Source organism: Anomaloglossus baeobatrachus, chromosome 4 (assembly GCF_048569485.1).
Source record: "Anomaloglossus baeobatrachus isolate aAnoBae1 chromosome 4, aAnoBae1.hap1, whole genome shotgun sequence".
Lineage (NCBI taxonomy): Eukaryota > Metazoa > Chordata > Amphibia > Anura > Aromobatidae > Anomaloglossus > Anomaloglossus baeobatrachus.
The window spans coordinates 198,779,326-198,798,520 of record NC_134356.1 but is presented as its reverse complement, the minus strand read 5'-3'; the positions used below and the strand labels follow the sequence as shown (position 1 = coordinate 198,798,520).

The 19,195-nt window shown below is 42.2% G+C and overlaps 1 protein-coding gene across 1 annotated transcript in view; it reads right to left on the bottom strand.

Annotated features, from left to right (window-relative positions):
• Window positions 1–768: 768 nt before the first annotated feature.
• Window positions 769–19,195, bottom strand: part of NEURL1B (neuralized E3 ubiquitin protein ligase 1B) — a 70,059-nt gene continuing 51,632 nt past the window's right edge. The window contains exons 3-5 of the mRNA XM_075344620.1: window positions 12,286–12,990; window positions 5,444–5,563; window positions 769–4,697 (exon numbers count right to left, since the gene is read on the bottom strand). Of these exons, the coding sequence (XP_075200735.1) occupies window positions 4,456–4,697; window positions 5,444–5,563; window positions 12,286–12,990 (1,067 nt within the window). The 3' untranslated portion in view covers window positions 769–4,455. The remainder of the gene's footprint in view (window positions 4,698–5,443; window positions 5,564–12,285; window positions 12,991–19,195) is intronic.

Sequence of the window (19,195 nt, the reverse complement as noted above, 5' to 3'; positions counted from 1 at the left end):
TGGCACCTGCACTAATTTGGAGAACAGAGATAGGTGGACCGTATCAAAGAAATGCATGAAGATGTAACAAAGCCCCCTGCTCTGCATGATGTATGAGGCTATGTGCGCACGTTGCGTAATTACATGCAGTTACACTGCGCTTTGTAGCTGCATGCATCCCCTGCATAATCTATGGAGATTGTGCAGGGGCCGTGCGCACGTGGCGTTTTAGAGCGCAGCGCTTCGGCTGCTGCCCGAAGCGCGCGTTCCAAGAAGTGACATGTCACTTCTTCCGTGCGCTTTGCCGGCAGCCCCTGCTCCGTCTATGGCAGGAGCTGCAGGCAGAGCGCATGGAATCGGCTTTTTTTTCCACTACGGACATTTTCTGCGTTTTGAAGCGCACGTGTGCTCTTCAGATCGCTGCAGAAATGTCTGCAGTGACTGTATGCAACGTGCGCACATAGCCTGACTCTTTGATCCCTTTTAAATAGTTTATACAGGACTGGAAAAACACAGCTGCTTTCATCCAAAAACAGTACTATGTCAGTTAAAGGGATGTGTCTGTGAAGGGAATGGGCGTTCGCTAATCTGCTGAGACATTTTCGATACAAAGCAGCCATGATTTCTAGTACCTAAAAATCTGTCAGGGCACAACTACAGTTTTATTTATACTAGAAAGCATTTGACCTCTGACCGCCATGGTTTTCCCCATTAATAATAATGTATATAATAGAAACACTATAGTTGAATTACATAGCTGCAATAAAGTCACATAAAATACAAGAACACTCATCTACAAGCCAAATTTTTATTTGCTTTTGAACAGAAATATTGGAACAGATAAAAATGTACAATGACAAAACAAAAGCACAACACAAAAATAAAAAGTGCAAAAGAGACAACCAATATTCAGTCTTGAATACAGACTCTATATAAGCATACAATGCGGTACAGGTGTCACAGTAAATAACTAGAAATCATCTCTAATATTTAAAAAAAAAAACAAAAAAAACAAACTACTAACGATCTGGGGAATAAAAGGTGAAGGGTACAAGGTTCACTGAATTATCAAAACAAAGGTCTTCAGTGACACTTTATAAAACATGAATGTGTGTTATAGTTACGTAACGTTTAGTGTTTTATTATAACATGGCGTCTGTATATAAAAAGTGCACAAACAAGCTCAATAAGGCACAGACATCGTCTATACAAAGTATTTACCATTCCATTTAAAGTTACAAATCAATAACAGTTTTACAACGATTGTCTTTCTGGAGTAGGAGGGAGAGGTACAGCATAAACCCAATCCAATTACTGGGGTAAAAAAGGTGCACAGATTTGGCATGTTATTGTGGAGGCACAACATGGGGAAGATTGTGTGTGAGGAATCGATGATGTTACAATCCTGGGCTTTAGTTGTCTGTAATTCATTTCTATCACATAAACCCATGCTGCGGATACCTGCACGTAGGGAAGAAGTTACTTTTGCATTTCTCTGAATATGGCCTGGTTTTTGCTTGAATGATATTTAACCTATTACACTTTAGCACAACTATTTACTCCATTTCCTTTGAGCTCAAATCCCCTCCCTAAAACTACAGGACAGTGGAGCTATGACCAGAACTAATCATATAGAAAAGATCACCCTATCTATGTCCTTCTACATTACTTAAGGAAAGGCTTGATCACCGTTTTTAGTTGGTTAATAGTGTAGGTGTATTGTGCAAATAACTATTCTGTGTATACACAAATCTCCACTAATATAAGCAGCTGTATGATTGTCACATTTCCAATTTCTCCAATCTAACTTGTCAGTATCCTGGCTCTTGAACAGCAGACAACTTCCTCCATAGAAGTCATTTGGATGGAGGTGACAATAAGATATGGGTCTCCCGAATTCCTTTAGCCATCGGTGATCAGTGCAAGGAACTAGCCTACATCCGATTCCTCTAAAAAGTCATGTGATTTCTACAGAATTCTCTTTAAACTAACATGCCTAGAACCCTAAGATTACCTTCCGTCCACATGCCGCACCTTCAAATACCAATCTGTTCTATACAATAATCGGTTTCTACATCCAAATGTTAACATCCGCTCCAAGCTATACTAAAGGTAACCTTGATACAAATGTCAGATACTGTAACACACAAGAAACACAACACCCGGCTAGCTAACACATTGCCTGCTGTGCTACCTCAGCAAGAAGGCCTACGTCACACAAAAGAAATATAGAAAGATGTTGAATGTGTCGTTCATTGACAAGGCTGTGGCCATCAGCCTCAAGGGTCTTGTGAGTCTTCAAATTACGGTACATTTTGGCTAACTGATCCAGTTTGGCCTGCTTGCCAACATAGCCTTTGGAGCCACTTACTGCTGTACACACTGTCGTGTATATTCTGGAATCCTTGTTTTCTTTTAATCAAGTGATCCTAGATGTGAAACGTCACTTAGAACTTGGTGACAACGAGGTCATATGTACTGCTCACATTACAGTGTATATGATGGTGTAGTAAACATGAAAATACAGTCAAACCATTCACTAAAAATCCATCACATCACTTAGGCACAATATAGATAGAAGTCGTTGGTTCCTAGTAAATTCATAATGGCTACTTCCACTGTGTGTAGGAGGTTGCACTGGGGTTTTCTTGGTAAAAAAACCATTTTTTCCCTTTCATGTGAAAATAAGGGAGTGAGGCTAAAAGCACCACTTGCTTATTGTTATCTACATCATAATACAGACTAGACTGTCTATAGAACTGGTGACTAGATTCCAATAAATGCTACACAAAGACCCTGATTCATCATTGCCTTTTTTTTTTTAATTGTTACTTTTTTTGTCTTGTGATACTCATTTTATGCCAAATTCTTCAAAAATATCGTACACAGTTCATGAGTTTTGGGCAAAGCCAATAAAGGTCCTTATTTTAGTTTTTATTCTTTGTTGCATCTTTTTAGATGAAAGAAAGGGTCACATGTCCAGCAATATGTTGTCAAACTTGCGTAAATAAGAAAAGAAAAAAAAACCCTTCAGGGGTGGGTGGGACTGGAGTACATTTAAAAAGTCACATTTGGTAAATTAGTCAAATACATTTGGAAAAGCTACACTGACGTGAAAATCCGAAAATTAAACCATGACACCTATAAAAAGGCGCAATTCCACTCAAGTCACTACTTAAGTTATTTCCTAAAAAATAAAAAACTAGTGAAAATACAGTGATGAATCGGGACCAAAGTGTGCATCTAAAGAAATGGTGGCAACCATCTGCTTGAATGGGGAAGCAGCAAGTAAACTATTGCACCACAAACGCAGCACTGGGAGGACGCAAGAGGATAATTATCTACAAGACATCAACATTATGACTGGGCTTTTTACAAAGAATGGAGAGCGATTGTAGCCTGTTCGGCAGTTTTCTGGAGAGCAGGTTACTAAGTGTAATGAGCAGCAAAACCAGGACAGATCATCCCATGGAAACCAGTTCCAGAGTCTTTGAACTGTGTGTCCCCGATTCCAGTTGACTATGTCAATAAGGCACCAGACTATGTATTTCAGGATAACCTTAACTACAAGCAAATTATAGCAGAAATTTGCCATATATAGTTTTCACCAAATAATTTGTTGAGATGTATGGAGGCATCAAACTTTACATCTTAGCCTACTTGCAATCGTGTGAGTATATGGGAAACTCTGGTGGTCAAGAGTTTGTCTGTTTCTTCCCTAAGAGAGGCATCACATGAGCTATAACCTAGAATTGTAGATGAAGACGTGTGACTGGAACAGGATTCACCAGATATTACAATGGAGTTTGAGATCAAAGACTATCATTTCTTTGAGGTATGACACTAGAGTGCTGAAGCTCATGTGCCACCACTCCTGACACTTCGCATAAGGCCATATAAGTATGGTATAATGTAGTGGTTAGGTAATCCGACTCTTGGATAAAAGAATCATGCCTTTTTAATGTTTTTTGTAACGTACAAGCCCAATAAGATGGAAAATACTGCTAGAGGTGTTGATCCAAATCTGGTACTGGCAGAGACATGGAGGGTGGAGGTGAGAATCTGATATCACGTCTCTGCGAGATTCCCTGCGCCTGGTTTATGTCACTGGAAGGCACTACTTTATGTACTGATAAATGATGATTTGCTTAAAGGGGCCTTGGGTAATATCATTTTGGTCTACTTGCACCCCTGAGTAAAGGCACCTCCACAACCATAATGATGGTGAACTGGATGGTTTAATAAGGACACCCTGAACAATTGCTTTATGACCCTGTACTAGAGGTGTCGCTTAATCAACTGGCCATGAGTAAGGACACTGGCACGCCAGTATTGTGCCACATTACTACTATTATGCTTAATCCCAGAGCCAACATATAAAGCATTGTTTCCACAGAGGGCAGATGCCTGATTGGATGCTTTATTTTCAGAAAAGTCAGCACACAATACATCCCTGTGAAACTTCAGACTCAATTTTTAAGGACGGTATGTTTTGATGACGTCTTTTATCACCCTCCGGCAGATGGGGCAACATGCGTTCAGTTGCCTCTTCAACTTCAGCCCACAACTACTGCACAGACACATGTGGCCACAAGTATAGATGACGGTTTCGACTTCATTATCAAAGCACACTGCACATTCTCCATCTTTACTTCCTTGAGGTTCTGGCGCAAACACTGGAGATACAGGTGGGCTCAGCGGAGAACTAGGAGCAGTCACTGTAAAAGGTAAAAGAAAAGATAAGCAATTTTCTAATCTCAGAGAACCTTACTAAAGCCCTCCATACACATTATCCTAATAGCACATGAACCAGCTGATATTGACTGATTCTGTTGGCTTCCTCAGGGGTATGGCGGTATTGTAAGGGGAGTGTAGGATTCAGCAAATCCAATTTCGGACTGCAGATTGCAGTATTCTGGAGCTATGCTCCGCAAGACTAGTCTGGCAGTGGCTCTCTCACTGTTAACATAGGAAAGCTAGGGCGAACGAGCGCTCCTTTGTATGAGAGAACTGGGTGAGATGGCTGATGGTGGAAAGATCGTCCAAAGGGTCGTTTGGCTGAGAGCCATCTAATGTGTATGGTGGTTTAAGAGTTAACCCAAATTGCTGTTGTTTCACAGGTCTGACTACAAATCCATCAGAATAGAAATGTGCAAAAACTTATACTAGTCCAAGGCTATGTGTACAGAGGGCAGCATTTCATATAGGGGGAGGTTATTTCACTCATGGTCTTAAAGACTGAAAATGAAGAAAATCAACTTCTTTTCACCCCAGGGTTAAAGTATGAAGTATTACAATATGGATGGATCACTCCAGAAGACTCACTAGTCCTGCTGTTATGCTGTAGGGACCAACATGTGACCTACATGATACATGTCACAAGGCTGCATCCAACTATCCGCTCATTTGTTGCAATATTCTCTGAAGACTTAGAAAATGAACAACTTATTTTTACTATACATACCTAGAGACGACTCAGAAGCTGAAGATGAGCGGTTCACACTAAATGCCATATCCGAATCGCTGTCATACTGGGAACCACTCGGAGATCCAGAGGGAGAAAGCACATTGGACTGTACAGTGCCTGAAATGAAGGATGAAGATTATGAAACTATATAGGAAACTTTATTCACACAGGTCAATACGCACTCGTGTGTGGATTCAGAACACTAGAAGACCCCAAATTGCTAGTGCATTCTGTAGAAGCCTCCACCATTGTCATCTAAGATTGGTAACCAATATAAACACAACTGTTTGGCAATGTTGTAGGCTGTAAATGAATATGTAATCTCTGCTGTAACAACATGGAGATACATCAGTCAAGTTTGCAGTAAACATAGGGGTCCATGGACAGTACCCCCAAAAATTAGGATATGGTCTTATAATCTCTACATTGTAATTATAAACTGAAGCATATTTATATAGTTAGAGCATGCAGTGACACGGCATCACTAGTGTCATATCTGCAGCGGTGTGGAAGTTAGAACAACCCAATGTAGGCAACCACCTACCCAAAAAACTAATTAAAAAGGAACACTAAACACAGAAATTGCCCAAAAAAATAAATATTAATTCAATATCTGGAATTTTTCCTCCTTTTTTGATCTTATATAAATTACAATTCAAACAGAAATCTCTGTGTCCCAGGAGATTGGTGAGGCCCCCCTCCTCCTCATCACAGTCTTGTATGTGACCTAGGACAACAGGTTGCAGCAGAAGCCTCTCCCCTTTGACCTATCAGCAGTAGGAAAAAAGACTGCAAAGCCCTGCCCCCTCTGCAAAGTGATGGAGCTTTGTCCCGCAACTAGCTCGAGCCCTTATGTCCTCTGCAAGACATCTACAATACTGAATTATTTCAGGAACATGGAGAAACTGCTGCAGACTAACGAACAGCAACAAATTAAACCTAAAAATGAACGTTTGACTAAATTTCCAATTTTGTGTTTCTTTAAGGGGTGTGCACTGTCACCGAGCTCAGAGGCTTGTGCTTGTTGCATTGGAAGAGAAGTTAGCTCAGTGATTGACCTCTTACATAATCGCTGCAGCCAATGTGACAACAACGCTGCAGCAAAACAGATGTGGGCGGGGCGGAGATCCGGCACTGGACCTGGGAAGAGCGAGAACCTGCTTATTTGTTATATTATATATACATAAACCTTTGGAGTGAACTTTTCTGAAAGTGGAAAACCAACCTACATGATCATTCACTGAATATGGTCCCAAATTTTGGAGACTCACCAATATTGAACCTGGTGTTTTTGTAGCAAACTATAGCGGGCAATGATGACACAAGTCATTATAATCTAAGTATAGTGCTATTGACTAGAAAAGTGCTACATAGGCCAGAAAAGAGTAGTAAATCAGGAGTTCCTAGATTTAGAGGATTGCTTAATTATAAAAATGTTTTTCTGAATGAAAAGAATGATTTGCACTTACAGGAATAAACAATGTGGAATTTATCAATTTCTAATTTCATCTGTTTTCTATCTAACGGCCCATTGTGTCTCCAACTCCTTACAAGGAATCTGCTGGGACAAGGAGGCTCGGGCTGCACTGACATCATGGCAGTAGCTGAAGGAGCCGATTCCCACATTATCTTAGCAGAAGCCTCCTCCACTCGGGAGGAGAGAACATCTGCGGTAAGAATACACACAGACGCCATAACAAATAACAATATCTGTCAGTGCCAGGACGCTCGTTCACACATAGGGCAGAGGCGCAGTTGTAAGGTCTTGGGAAAAGCTCAGTGTCTCATGGAATAGGAGAGGCAGACGGGAAAGAGTACACAAAGGGAAATCTGGAAATATATGCTGGAGTGCGAGAGTCTGTACCCAAACACCAGCATCTGGGCTGCTAGATGCTCCAGAAACACTCCATTCCAGTACGTTAATGTGCTCTGCCGCTGTCCAGATGTCAAATAAACAGATCATTTTACTGTCATAACAAATAATTGAAAATGCAACCGAAAACAAAAAAATTATATATTATCCGTCCGCTCTGACAACGATTTAGTACTTCTGTCCACTAAACGAGACCAGACAATCTGAAAACTTGCCAAACTTATCACTGTGGATCGTCCCAGATGATAAATCTGGCACATAGTTAGCCAATATTCTGTAGCTTTACACCACCGGTCACCTTCCTTTGTACCACTTTTTTGGAGCACGGTGTCATATTTTAAGAAGTGCACACATATATATATATATTATATATATTCATTCAACTGCTGAACTCAGTATGTATAGGAAAAAAATCCATCACGTAGCTTTTTTCACAACTCCATGGGCTTCCAAAAGAATAGAATTCCAAAAGCAATTCCTTCCACACATTTCTCAAGCTGGTGCTGCAGTATATAGCAGTGATGTTACTGGTCTGATGGAGAAATGTAAAGGGGTTGTTACACGCAGCGATATCGCTGGTGAAAGCACCCGCCGCCGTCGTTTGTGTGTCTAGGGGAAATCGCTGCCCGTGGCGCACAATATCGTTCGGAGCTGTCAAACGGGACTTACCTGCCTAGCGACGTCGCTGTTGCTGGCAAACCACCTCCTTTCTAAGGGGGCAGTTCGTGCGGCGTCACAGCGGCGTCACTAAGCGGCCGCCCAATAGAAGCGGAGATGAGCGGGACGTAACATCCCGCCCACCTCCTTCCTTCTGCATTGCCGGCGGCCGCAGGTAAGCTGCAGTTCGTCGTTCCCAAGGTGTCACACGTAGCGATGTGTGCTGCCTCGGGAATGACGAACAACCTGCGTGCTCAACAATCAACGATTTTTTAAAAAGGAACGACGTGTCAACGATGGACAATTTGGTGAATATTTTCCATCGTTAATGGTCATTCGTGAGTGTCATACGCAACAACGTCGCTAACGATGCCGGATGTGCGTCACGGAATCCGTGATCCCGGCGATATATCGTTAGATACGTCGCTGCATGTGACGGGGCCTTAACAATGAGTACAATGTGAGCCAGTTGAGACTTTTATTGATTCATCCAAAGTCTGAAAGCTGCTACTGCACAAAGGCAGCAAGTATGCTTTAATGCCTGTAGGGAATTCTGTGCACTTAGGGGAAAGCTATGAGAATTTAGACTCTATTCTCAAAAAATTGAACTATGAGGGTCAAGGAAGGTCAATATATGGTGATTTGAAAATTCTCTATGCTCCTTGGACAGCAAGGCAAATTCACCAAGTAGCCATGCTTTTTGTGTATATGGGCCAGCCGGAATAGTTCTCATCACGGGAGCCAAAGTTCGCTAATGAAAAAATCTCTGCAACCTGGACTGAAGAATATTGCGAAAAGTTTAGTTGATCTCACTAACGTTCTCCTGCCAACACTCCACATTAAGCTTGGACTGATGAAGCTGTTAATGAAAGCTCTACCAAAAGAAAGAAAGAATTCTAAGTACCGGTGCTCCAAGTTTCGGGGACTATTCAAAGCATAACTGAAGGAAGACATTTTTGTGGGTCTGAATATTCAGAAACCTATCAAGGACGTGTTGAAAATAAAATTGAAAGCTTTTGAAAAAAGGGTTTGGGATTCTTTTAAAGAAGTTATGAAGAAATTTCTAGGTAACAACTAAGATTCAATATTTAAGCCCATGATGGAGAACTTAATGTAATGTTTCAAAGCTTTGGGTTGTCTGATGAATTTGAAGTTACATTTTTTACATTTCCAATTTGACTACTTTCCTGAAAACCTTAGTGCTGTTAGTGAAGAGCAAGGAAAAGGATTTCAACAGAATACCAAGGTAGATGGAACGTGAACATGATAAGGGAACTACTGCTGGATGCTTCACAGAGAAGATTCACAGACCTTCTAAGGCCCTGTGTGCACGCTGCGCATTTACCGCGGATTTTGCCGCGGATTTGCTGCAGAAAATGTGTCTACCATTGCTGCAGTCATTCCCCAGCAAATCCTATGGGTTTTAAAAAATGCTGTGCGCACACTGCATTTTTTTTTTATACCCGTGGATTTTCCGCTGCGGAATTAATGAGCATGTCACTTCATTTCCGCAGGTACCTGCAGTTTTTGCCATAGATAAATGGTAAAAACCGCGTGGACCAACTTGCGGTAAATCCGCGGCAAAAATGCGGGTGCAGTTTCACCGCGGTTTTTAGTTTTTACTGCGGGTGCGGTATTCTCAGAGGGTCCGTTTTTTTCTTAAGGAAAAGGCACTTTCTAGTGCGCACATAGCCTAAGGGAGAAAAGATATCAAGAGAAGCTTTCAAGAGAAAAGGAAAAGGCGCAATAAAGATTTTTCTTGTTCATCTCAGTTGTACAGTACGTAATTTCACATGCAAAAAAGCCATACGTGATGGTTAAAAATACAAGTCATTTTAAAATCAGGCCATAAGAAAACATAGGAATCCATGATTTAGATTTGAAGCAATTTTCATAAACCCAAATTTTGCATACCAGTGTTCTTAACGAACCAAGCGTATCTGACTCCATTTCGCCCATTCATCAAGATGATCATGAAGAATCCTGGTCTTGATGAATCGATACCAAAAGTGTCAAACACTTAGCCATGATTAATCAAGACTGGAAACTTCTCACTGGTCTTGATGAGAAGGCATGGTGGAGTTAGATGCTGCTGATTAATGAAGATGTGGGCACTTCTTAATGAATCAGGAGTGTCTGATGGGTGGCAAATGTGGTGCTCCTGAAGCTTCAGTCACCACAGAGGTACTGCACCTCAGCCAGAGGTGTGGTATCCCATCCTGGGTACGGAGGAGGTCATCCACCCGTATGCACAAAAAACACACACAACACCTCAATTAGCAGTTCTCCACTGGGTGAGGGTTAGGGCTTGGTTCCATTAATGCTATGTAAAGCCACCACTGGTGATGGTTCCTCCCTCCCCCTAATCAGACAGGGCCTGGGGGTGGAGTCTAGTTAGTTTGGGACACTGTAGCATCAGGCAGTTAGAAGGAGACGTGGAGGAGTGAAGACCTGTGGCCAGGAGCTGGTGCAGCTCGGCCCGGGCAAAAGACAGAAGGGGTCCTAGAGACCACGGGAAGTGCGCCATATTCCCGTGGCCTCTTTCCACATACAGCAACGGAGTGGAAGGACTTGGCCACAGATCGGGGACTGGTCCCTAGACTAGGGGAGAAAAACCAACGTACTCCGCTAGTAAAACCAGAGGCTGAGGACCATTTAGTACCAAAGCCAACTCCGCACACGAATTTGCTGGAAGGTTACCACATAGGGCTAAGGGATAGAGCTTCAAGCCACCCCTACGGGACCCGCGGACACCGGCTCAGGGCACTGTGTGCGTAGGTGCGGGACAGGCGGGAGAGAAGTCAGTGTAGGAAGACAACCGGGGAAGGAACACTAGAATGGTGCACCGGTCTTGACCACCGAACTATCCGGGATCGGCAGGAGCCCATCATAGTGAAACCCCAGCACTCCAAAGGCGGTCACTGACGTCGTGTTACCTTGGAACCTGCTACAGTGAGTAAAAACCTTGAGACTGCATCCCTGTGTCGCTCCGTTATTCACCTGCGCCTCCGGCCCTGCACCCCTTTCATCACCTACTACTACCCCCATCCGCCCTGGGGCCCAGCTCTGCCTGTGAAGAGCTGCAACATCTAAGCTTCGTCACCATGTGCCCCAGAGTTCCCTATCCAGCAGCGGCGGCACCTAACTTACCGCATACCACAGGTGGCGTCACGAATAACTTATCATCCTCTTCATATTTACACGACACTGCCGGGGGCACAGAACCGGGCCTCACCACCGCAGTGTCCCAGAAACAGAATCGAGCCTCGGTAACGAGTCACCCCACGGCCCCGGTGCGGGCATGTCACATGCGCCTCTGTGCCCCCACGTCCCAACTCCATCTAGCTCAGCCCATTTTGGCATAGTTGTGAGAAACTGGCCAAAACCCTACGTTGACTAGAGGTGCCAAACTTTGTAACTTTTCAAAGCAATTTAAACCACAATTCTTTCAAAATTGCTTTTAGGGTGTCAATTTACAACTTGAGATGAAAAGATTAAATAAAATTTGGAGTATTGTTCACCAAAGTAAAGGTGCACATTAAATCTGTCCCACTGCAGGGGTATTAAAGTGTATTAAAACAGTAAAGGATGAATGTTTAAGTCTAATATGTTTTAAATTACAAATTTCACGACTTTTACTCCCAAAAACAAGACAACTACATGAAGTATAACCTAGATCAGAGCAGAATCGAAAACTTGCATACAACATGGCCGGCTCCAGTGCATGTATACGGTCCTGTTCCCAGCTGCCTGCTCATACAGTATTATAATAGTGGTGACTATTCTTGTTTCTGAATGACCACTGGGGGGCGGCATACACTGATGAGAAAAGTCACAATTACGAGGGCCCGTCAGTGTTCGGCTGCTGTATAAGCATAGAGACTTAACCTGGATTCAAAAAGTATATTAAACCTAAAGGAATATTACTCCCACTTTCTCTACCGTATTAACTCTCATGAGAGCAGTTTTCTGGGGCGAGTTATGCTTTAAATAAGCCAATATCATACACCCTGGCCTTTAAATAACCAGAAGCGCAGAACTCTCCACAGGCAGATTTGTGAAGGAGAATACGATTAACCCTATTATTGCATTAGCTTCTGTGCAAGAAGCAGGACACAGATGTGGGGATTTCATTGAGAATTTCTCCGTTATATAATGTATATCCTTACATTTCTATTCCACCGCTCATACACTGTTCTTCATGTGTAATGATCTGGAAGTACAGGCAATGAATAATGTGCACACCAGCTAACTTCTGCTAAGTATGTACACGGAAAATGACGCACTCGATTCCAAAGATTTCACTTACCCATAACTCTCAGCTGATTCACAATTCCATGAATTGAAAAAAACATCCAAAGAGGCTGCGAGGAGTCCACACACATCAACATCCCACGACTGTTTCCATTAACGCCATGATGTATCTCCCCATTGGGCATAAATAAAAAACTATGGATATCGCCGTTGCTCACTGTGAACAAACCTTGATGAACAACCCAATATTCCTTTCTGTCCAGTAAGTAATCTGGATTTGAGGGCAGATCATAGGTTCGTAATGTGCTTGGATCGCAGGAGGTGATGCCAAATGACAAAGACCCATAGTAAGGCAGTGGCAACTGACCAGTCTCTATAAAAAGGGTCTCACCAATGTGCACTGGCCTCTCTGTAAACACTATCGTCCTGTTGCTCTCCTGCCAATTAGTATAAGCCACCGATCGATCGGGCGACAGGGTGATGTCAGCACCACGGGTGGAGTGAAAATGAAGCTCCATGTCCAATAACGTTGGCATCCCTTGGGTACGCTGCCGCCTATTTGGACAACAAGGTATGGCATGGTTGTCGGTCGGTGGTGGCACTCGGCTTAAGTTCAAGTTAGCGATTTTTGCTACCACCTGATTGTTCTCCAGTTCATTATTGTTGAAGTTTGCGGAATCATGACTACTTTGCGGCAAGCATGTGCTCAGTCGAGGGCTGCTCAGGCGTCCTGGTGGCATTGTGTCAGCAAACATGCTATCTGTGGGTGCAAAACAAACAGTTTAATGTACAGAATGTATAGCAGACAGAAACAATAACATACTCTACAAACACGTCTGTCTTGTGATTAAGGACTGGGTGGATGAGTGTTCACATTAATCCAGTTCATCAGCACATGTCACCTGCACCACATTTTAAGAGGACAAGTCTTGTCCTCAGCACCAAGTCTACAGATTGCAACCTGACAATCAGAAGAGATCGGTGCTTCATACATGTCCCAATGTAATGTCGCTGGGCATAAAGCATCGATAATACAGATTGGCACTTGGAATACAGGTAACCCTTGAATTCGCACATGCACTCCATACTATATCATCAGCTGCTGCCAGAACTAGAGATCCCAGCATGATATAGTCCACTATTTGGTATGCCGCTTAGAATTCACACTGAGCAGTGAAGCCCCCCTTGCCGACATTTGGCTTGGAGGGTGTAGGTATTGAGCCAAGTTTTGAACACAGAATAAAAAGATCCATTTCATAGTAGCGTGATAAATGAGTAGGCGTCAAAAGCTTCGCAGCTGCCTCCTGTCACAAATGGACATTGTGAAAGCTTTCCTCTAAGCCTGCAGCTACATCGGGCTTTTGTAATAAACAAGAATGAGTGCACGGCATGAGATCCAAGTTGTATGAAAGGTGTGTTAACACTCATGGGCCTGATAAAATATTAGCATTACTGAGAATATGAGGTCATACCAAAAAGTGGATTCTAATATCAAGTCCCTGAGACCTAGATGTGCGAGTTGAGGTGACAACAGGCACCAGTAATCAATGTCATTAGGTCAAAAAAAGGACCTAGGGGGTCAAAAATATGTGCCCCACCATCAGGGGTCATGAGTTTGTATGATCTACCTATATTAAGAAACCTGTCCTTTACATTGGCCCCTTATAAATGTGTAGAGCTAGGACTGCTGGCCTGTAACTGCTTTCTTCTACGCCAAGAGATATATAGATTAACAATGTAACAATCAGACAAGGCAAAGGATGGACGGCATTTGTGACCCTCATACAGAGGTTAGAAACTGAAAAGGGATTGTGGGTCGTGGATCTGGGAATGCTGTGTGCACCTAGAGATGAAACAGGGATGTGACATTGTCTGTGCTGTTTATATCCCGTGAAAGATAGCCGAATTCTGTGAACTCTGATACCAGAGGCTCTGTTCTTTCTCAAAGTCTTCTTTCAAATGCACACTACATTTTATGAGCCATCACTTTTTTTCCCCCTACAAAGGATCAGTGAAGAACTATCCAGTAAAAATGAAGGAATGATGAAAAAGGTAAGAGAAAAAGTAAAGAATGAAACTGAGAAGAATATTCAATACTTGCTAATATTAGTAAATAGTTATTAAGACACTGGTTTGGCCTAAACAGTAAATCAAGAGAGAGACAGGCGGAGAAATACAAAACAGAGAAAAAGGCAGACAGAGAGACAGAGACAAAGACAGACAAATAGAGAGGAAGAGACACACAGCGAGAAAGAAAAAAGCCAAAGAGAGAGACCGAGAGAGAGAAACAAAGACACACAGAAATCCAGAGAGAGACAGAGATAGTGAGATACACACAGAGAAAGAGAAAAAGCCCGAGACACACAGAGAGAAAGAAAAAGCCCGAGAAGAGACAGAAAAAGAGAAAGCGAGGGGAAATACAGAGACTTGAGGAGAGAGAGACAGAGAGAGAGAGAAAGAAAGAGAGAAAAAAACAAAAGACACACACACAAATCCAGAGAGCGACAGAGATAGTGAGAGACAAAGAGAGAAAGAGAAAAAGCCAGAGACAGACAGAGGAAAGAAAGATAGAAAAAAAAAAAAAAAGAAGGAGAGCGAGGGGAAATACAGAGACTTGAGGAGAGAGAGACAGAGAGAGAGAGAAAGAAAGAGAGAGAAAAACAAAAGACACACACACAAATCCAGAGAGCGACAGAGATAGTGAGAGACAAAGAGAGAAAGAGAAAAAGCCAGAGACAGACAGAGGAAAGAAAGATAGAAAAAAAAAAAAGAAGAAGAGAGCGAGGGGAAATACAGAGACTCAAGGAGAGAGAGAGAGAGAGAGAGAGAGAGAGAGAAAAAGAAACACACAGACAGACACACACACACACAATGAAAGGAGAGACAAAAATAGTGAGAGACAAAGACAGCGAAAGAGAGAGAGAAAGAGGAAAAAAAAACAGAGAGAGAAAAAGTGAGACACACAGAGATAGAGTTGCACATAGACAGAGAGACACAAAGATAAGAGAGACAGAGGCACAAAGACAAGAGAAAGAAAATGATCAAGACAGTGACAGAGGGGTAGGCAGAGACAGATACAGAGAGAAAATAAGAAAGCCAGAAAGACAGGGAAAGAGAAAAAGTGATAAACAGAGAGACACACACAAAGAGAGACAGACACAAATAAGAGAGATAGCGAAAAAGACAGACCGCGACAAAAAGAGGGAAAGTCAGAAAAAGAGAGCAACACAGACAAAAAGAGACAGAGAGAGAGCGAAAGACAGACACAAAGAGAGCAAGACACAGACAAGATAGACAAACACAATGATGAGATAGAGAAAAAGACATAGTTAGAAACAGAGAAGCAGACAGACAGACAAAGAAACAGAGATAAATAAAAAGCCTGAGAGTCAGAGGAAGAAAAGGAAAAAGAGAAAGAGAATGAGATATTTCATCCAGTGTGTTATTCTTTGATTGTGATAGACTATATATTTCTAGGTGTATAGAATACCTTAATCTATGGATAGTTTGTTTTTCAGTAACATGTGCCCAGTAGATGGCGTGTTTATTACTGTAAGGATCAAGCACCAACCACTTTTTGGTCAGATAAAAAAAGTCTCACTAATAGACTATCACCAACACTTTGAACATGCAGAGAAATAACCTCAAACTAATACTGAATAACACCCTAAGGTATATCTTTAGTGAACCTTTTATACATTGGTTTCTATGATTATTGTTTTGTAAACCAAATAAAATAAAACCAAAAACGCACACAATTGCACCATGCAGCGTTCTTTAACTGTACCATGTACCCTGTCCCTATTAGGTTTCCCTGCCTGCTGTTCTGGGCTCCTAACCGGTCATGTCAGGGTCGGAGTGCAGTTGTCACCGCGCACACAGATGTCTAAATCTCCAGGCAGGAAGAGATGTTACCATATGAGGTAATGTAATAAGCCGATGCCTGAGCAGGAATACATACAAGCCTAGGAATCTGTCAGAATGATGGCGGTGGAGGTCATCGGCCGTTCCAAAATCGTCTGGACATGATAATGAATACAAAACTTGGTGTGCAGTTCTGGAATCTCATCTGATCCTTTGAGGCGCTGTGAGGAGACCCAGCATCGGCAGGTTTACAAGGCTATTTTCAGTAACATTCCTGGATAGATGCTGGTGAAATATCAGATTGTAAACCCCTGGGGTCCTAACCATTTTCTAACCTTCCCATCAATACGAGAGACGAACAATTAACTTGGCTGCAATAAAAAAAATATTCAGTAGGCCGCTTGTGACATTTCGTGCTACCTAAATGTTTGGAGAAAGAAGCCGTACACGCCACACACTTCACACAAAGCATCCAGCGTCATTCGAGCAGCTCGAAAGGTCACCGCTTTGTATAGAGTATTACAAAAGTGGAAGAATATTCACCCGTTTCTATATTAAGGTAAATGGAGGAAAAAAAAGCATTTTCAATATTTCGGAAGAAAGAGAACAATGTAAATATCAGTATGTGATATTTAGAGGAATAATGAAGGGAAGCAACCTATAATACAAGCGGTATTTCCAGCTGATCTCCAGTACATGGTGTCAATATACATTTCCACTTGGGGTCTGCTATATATTGTCTACCCTTATTATAGCCAGAGTATATTCCTCAGTCTATATTATTTACCTCTGATTTGTACACTGCTGTGGAATGTGTTTGTGCCATATAAATACAAATTATGAATGTTCCTACTTCCACAGCCAAACCCAGTCCTATAATCCAAGAATATGGACCTCACACATTGACGCAATATACTTGTACCATATAAAACTTGCATGTGGAGCGAATGTTTAACACAGGATTGGGATAAAAGTTGCCTTATTCTTCCCCAGTGTCCTGAGCAGTGAACACTCAATGCCATTCTTTCCTCTATTTTTGGTCTAGGGCATACTTGCCACTTCCCCTAGAACATCCTTGAATAAAGAAAGGATCTCATAGAAGAGTTGGCAAATCTCCCACGCTGTCGATACCTCCTGGAAAGCAGTGCTCTGTAAAGGTTATTTGTGAGTGATGGTGGCATAATCAGTCATTAGACAAAACCGTGACATCCCATTAATCTGCATATGTCACTCCAGTTTGCGGGGGGGGGGAAAAAAATGAAAACCACTTGAAAAAGCCTCTGGGAAACAATTTTACAATTCTGTTAGAATTTGTACCAGATGTTAACCCCTTTTAGTGTAACTTCTCTATTGTAAATGACAGGTCTTGTTGCAGTTTTCTGAGGATCCCTGTAAGACTTTTTGGGAAACATTGGTCCAAAGTTTAACACTAGAACTACTCGTGACACCTATATAGAAATACATGGTGCAAAGTAGTCAAAATGACTACCTCAGTAGTTCTAGTGTTAAGACACAATTTTCTCTAACATCAGAGGTAAGGAAAATACGTAATTACTTACCGGCAATGTGTTTTTTCTGAACCCATGACGGCACCACGAATGTAAGGGTGCCGTCATGGGTGCTGGAAAAATACGTAATTACTTACCGGTAATGTGTTTTTTCTGAACCCATGACGGCACCCTTACATTCGTGGTGCCGTCATGGGTGCTGGAAAAAGAGCACTGAAATGAAAGGACATAACTGATTCCTAAATAACAGTGTTGCCTCCAAGTAAGATCCTCTTTGTGAATATGCCAGTTATATACCATCAAATGGGTACTTTATTTTTCACAGTAGCCATCCTACAAAATGTCCCGTCTTCAAAACCTCCTATAACGGACATCTGTTGACAGCGGAGATGGCCTCCATACAGAAGACGGAAGCAGGTGATGCAGCAACTGGTCCCCAAATACAGAAGACTAAGCTCAGCAGTCTTTGCAGTGTCATCTCTAATATTAAGCCAGTTGGAGCCAATCTGATAATCTAGTTTAGTCCATGTACATACATTTTTTAATCTTTGATATTTAGAAGTGAGACATCATGAATAATGTCAATCAGAAGCAGCAAGTGAAATAAAATAACCAATGCTGCTTTTTTTCAATAAACTTATAATGCACAGGAAATCTTAAATCAGAAGATGTCTTGTAGTTCCTTACTCCACCCGCGAGCTACCTGGGTGAAAGAAGAGCAATGTCCTTGCCTCTTGTCTAAATGAGGTAATTTGTTGATTTGTTATTTTAATGGTTGTAAGTTTCCACGATCCTCAAACATGAATTAGACACTCCTGTATTCGGAGATAAGATGGGTAGCCGGAGTTTCTTTTGGAGGGTCAAGTACTGGACTTTCTAAAAACCCTATCCGATAGCACAGGAATGCTGTGTAAGAGGCCCTAAAGAGTCTCTTGTTTCAGATACAAGATATACAGAAGGCAGCACCATTGATGGCTACAAGTGAGAGGCTACCCGTCACAGGGAATTGTGCGGAGCCATTCGGAGCAGTAGAGGAGATAAAAGGATGCCTGAATGTGTAATGTTTCTATTGTCTCTTCTTAAGCCATTAATCGCAGAAAAACATTTTTTGTAGCTTTCTCAAAATGAAAAAAAAAAATACATGGTGATACCATGGTCAAAGAGGACTGGAAAAAAATATGTTTGGATGAAGTGTAAAAAAGATAAAATACAGAAATCAAATGTAAATGCCCCTATACTCATTAGGCTTAGGTCTGTTTCACACATCCGGCATTTCGCCAGATTACCGGATCCGGCACACTCCAGTACAGTGTTAATACTGTACAATGGCATCGCGGCAAGCTCCGGTCACATGACAGCATGTGACCGGAGGTTGCGGCAATGCTATTGTGCTGTATTACACTGTACTGGAGTGTGCCGGATCCGGCAATCTGGTGAAATGCCGGATGTGTGAACCAGGCCTAACATCGGTCACACCCGCCAACAGACAGTTCAGACGGCACTCTGATACATGTAGGGGGCCCGGCCAACTGATGTTGAATGGACATGTCTGAAGTCGGACTACCGATCATTTTGTTCTTGCGGAGATAAGCT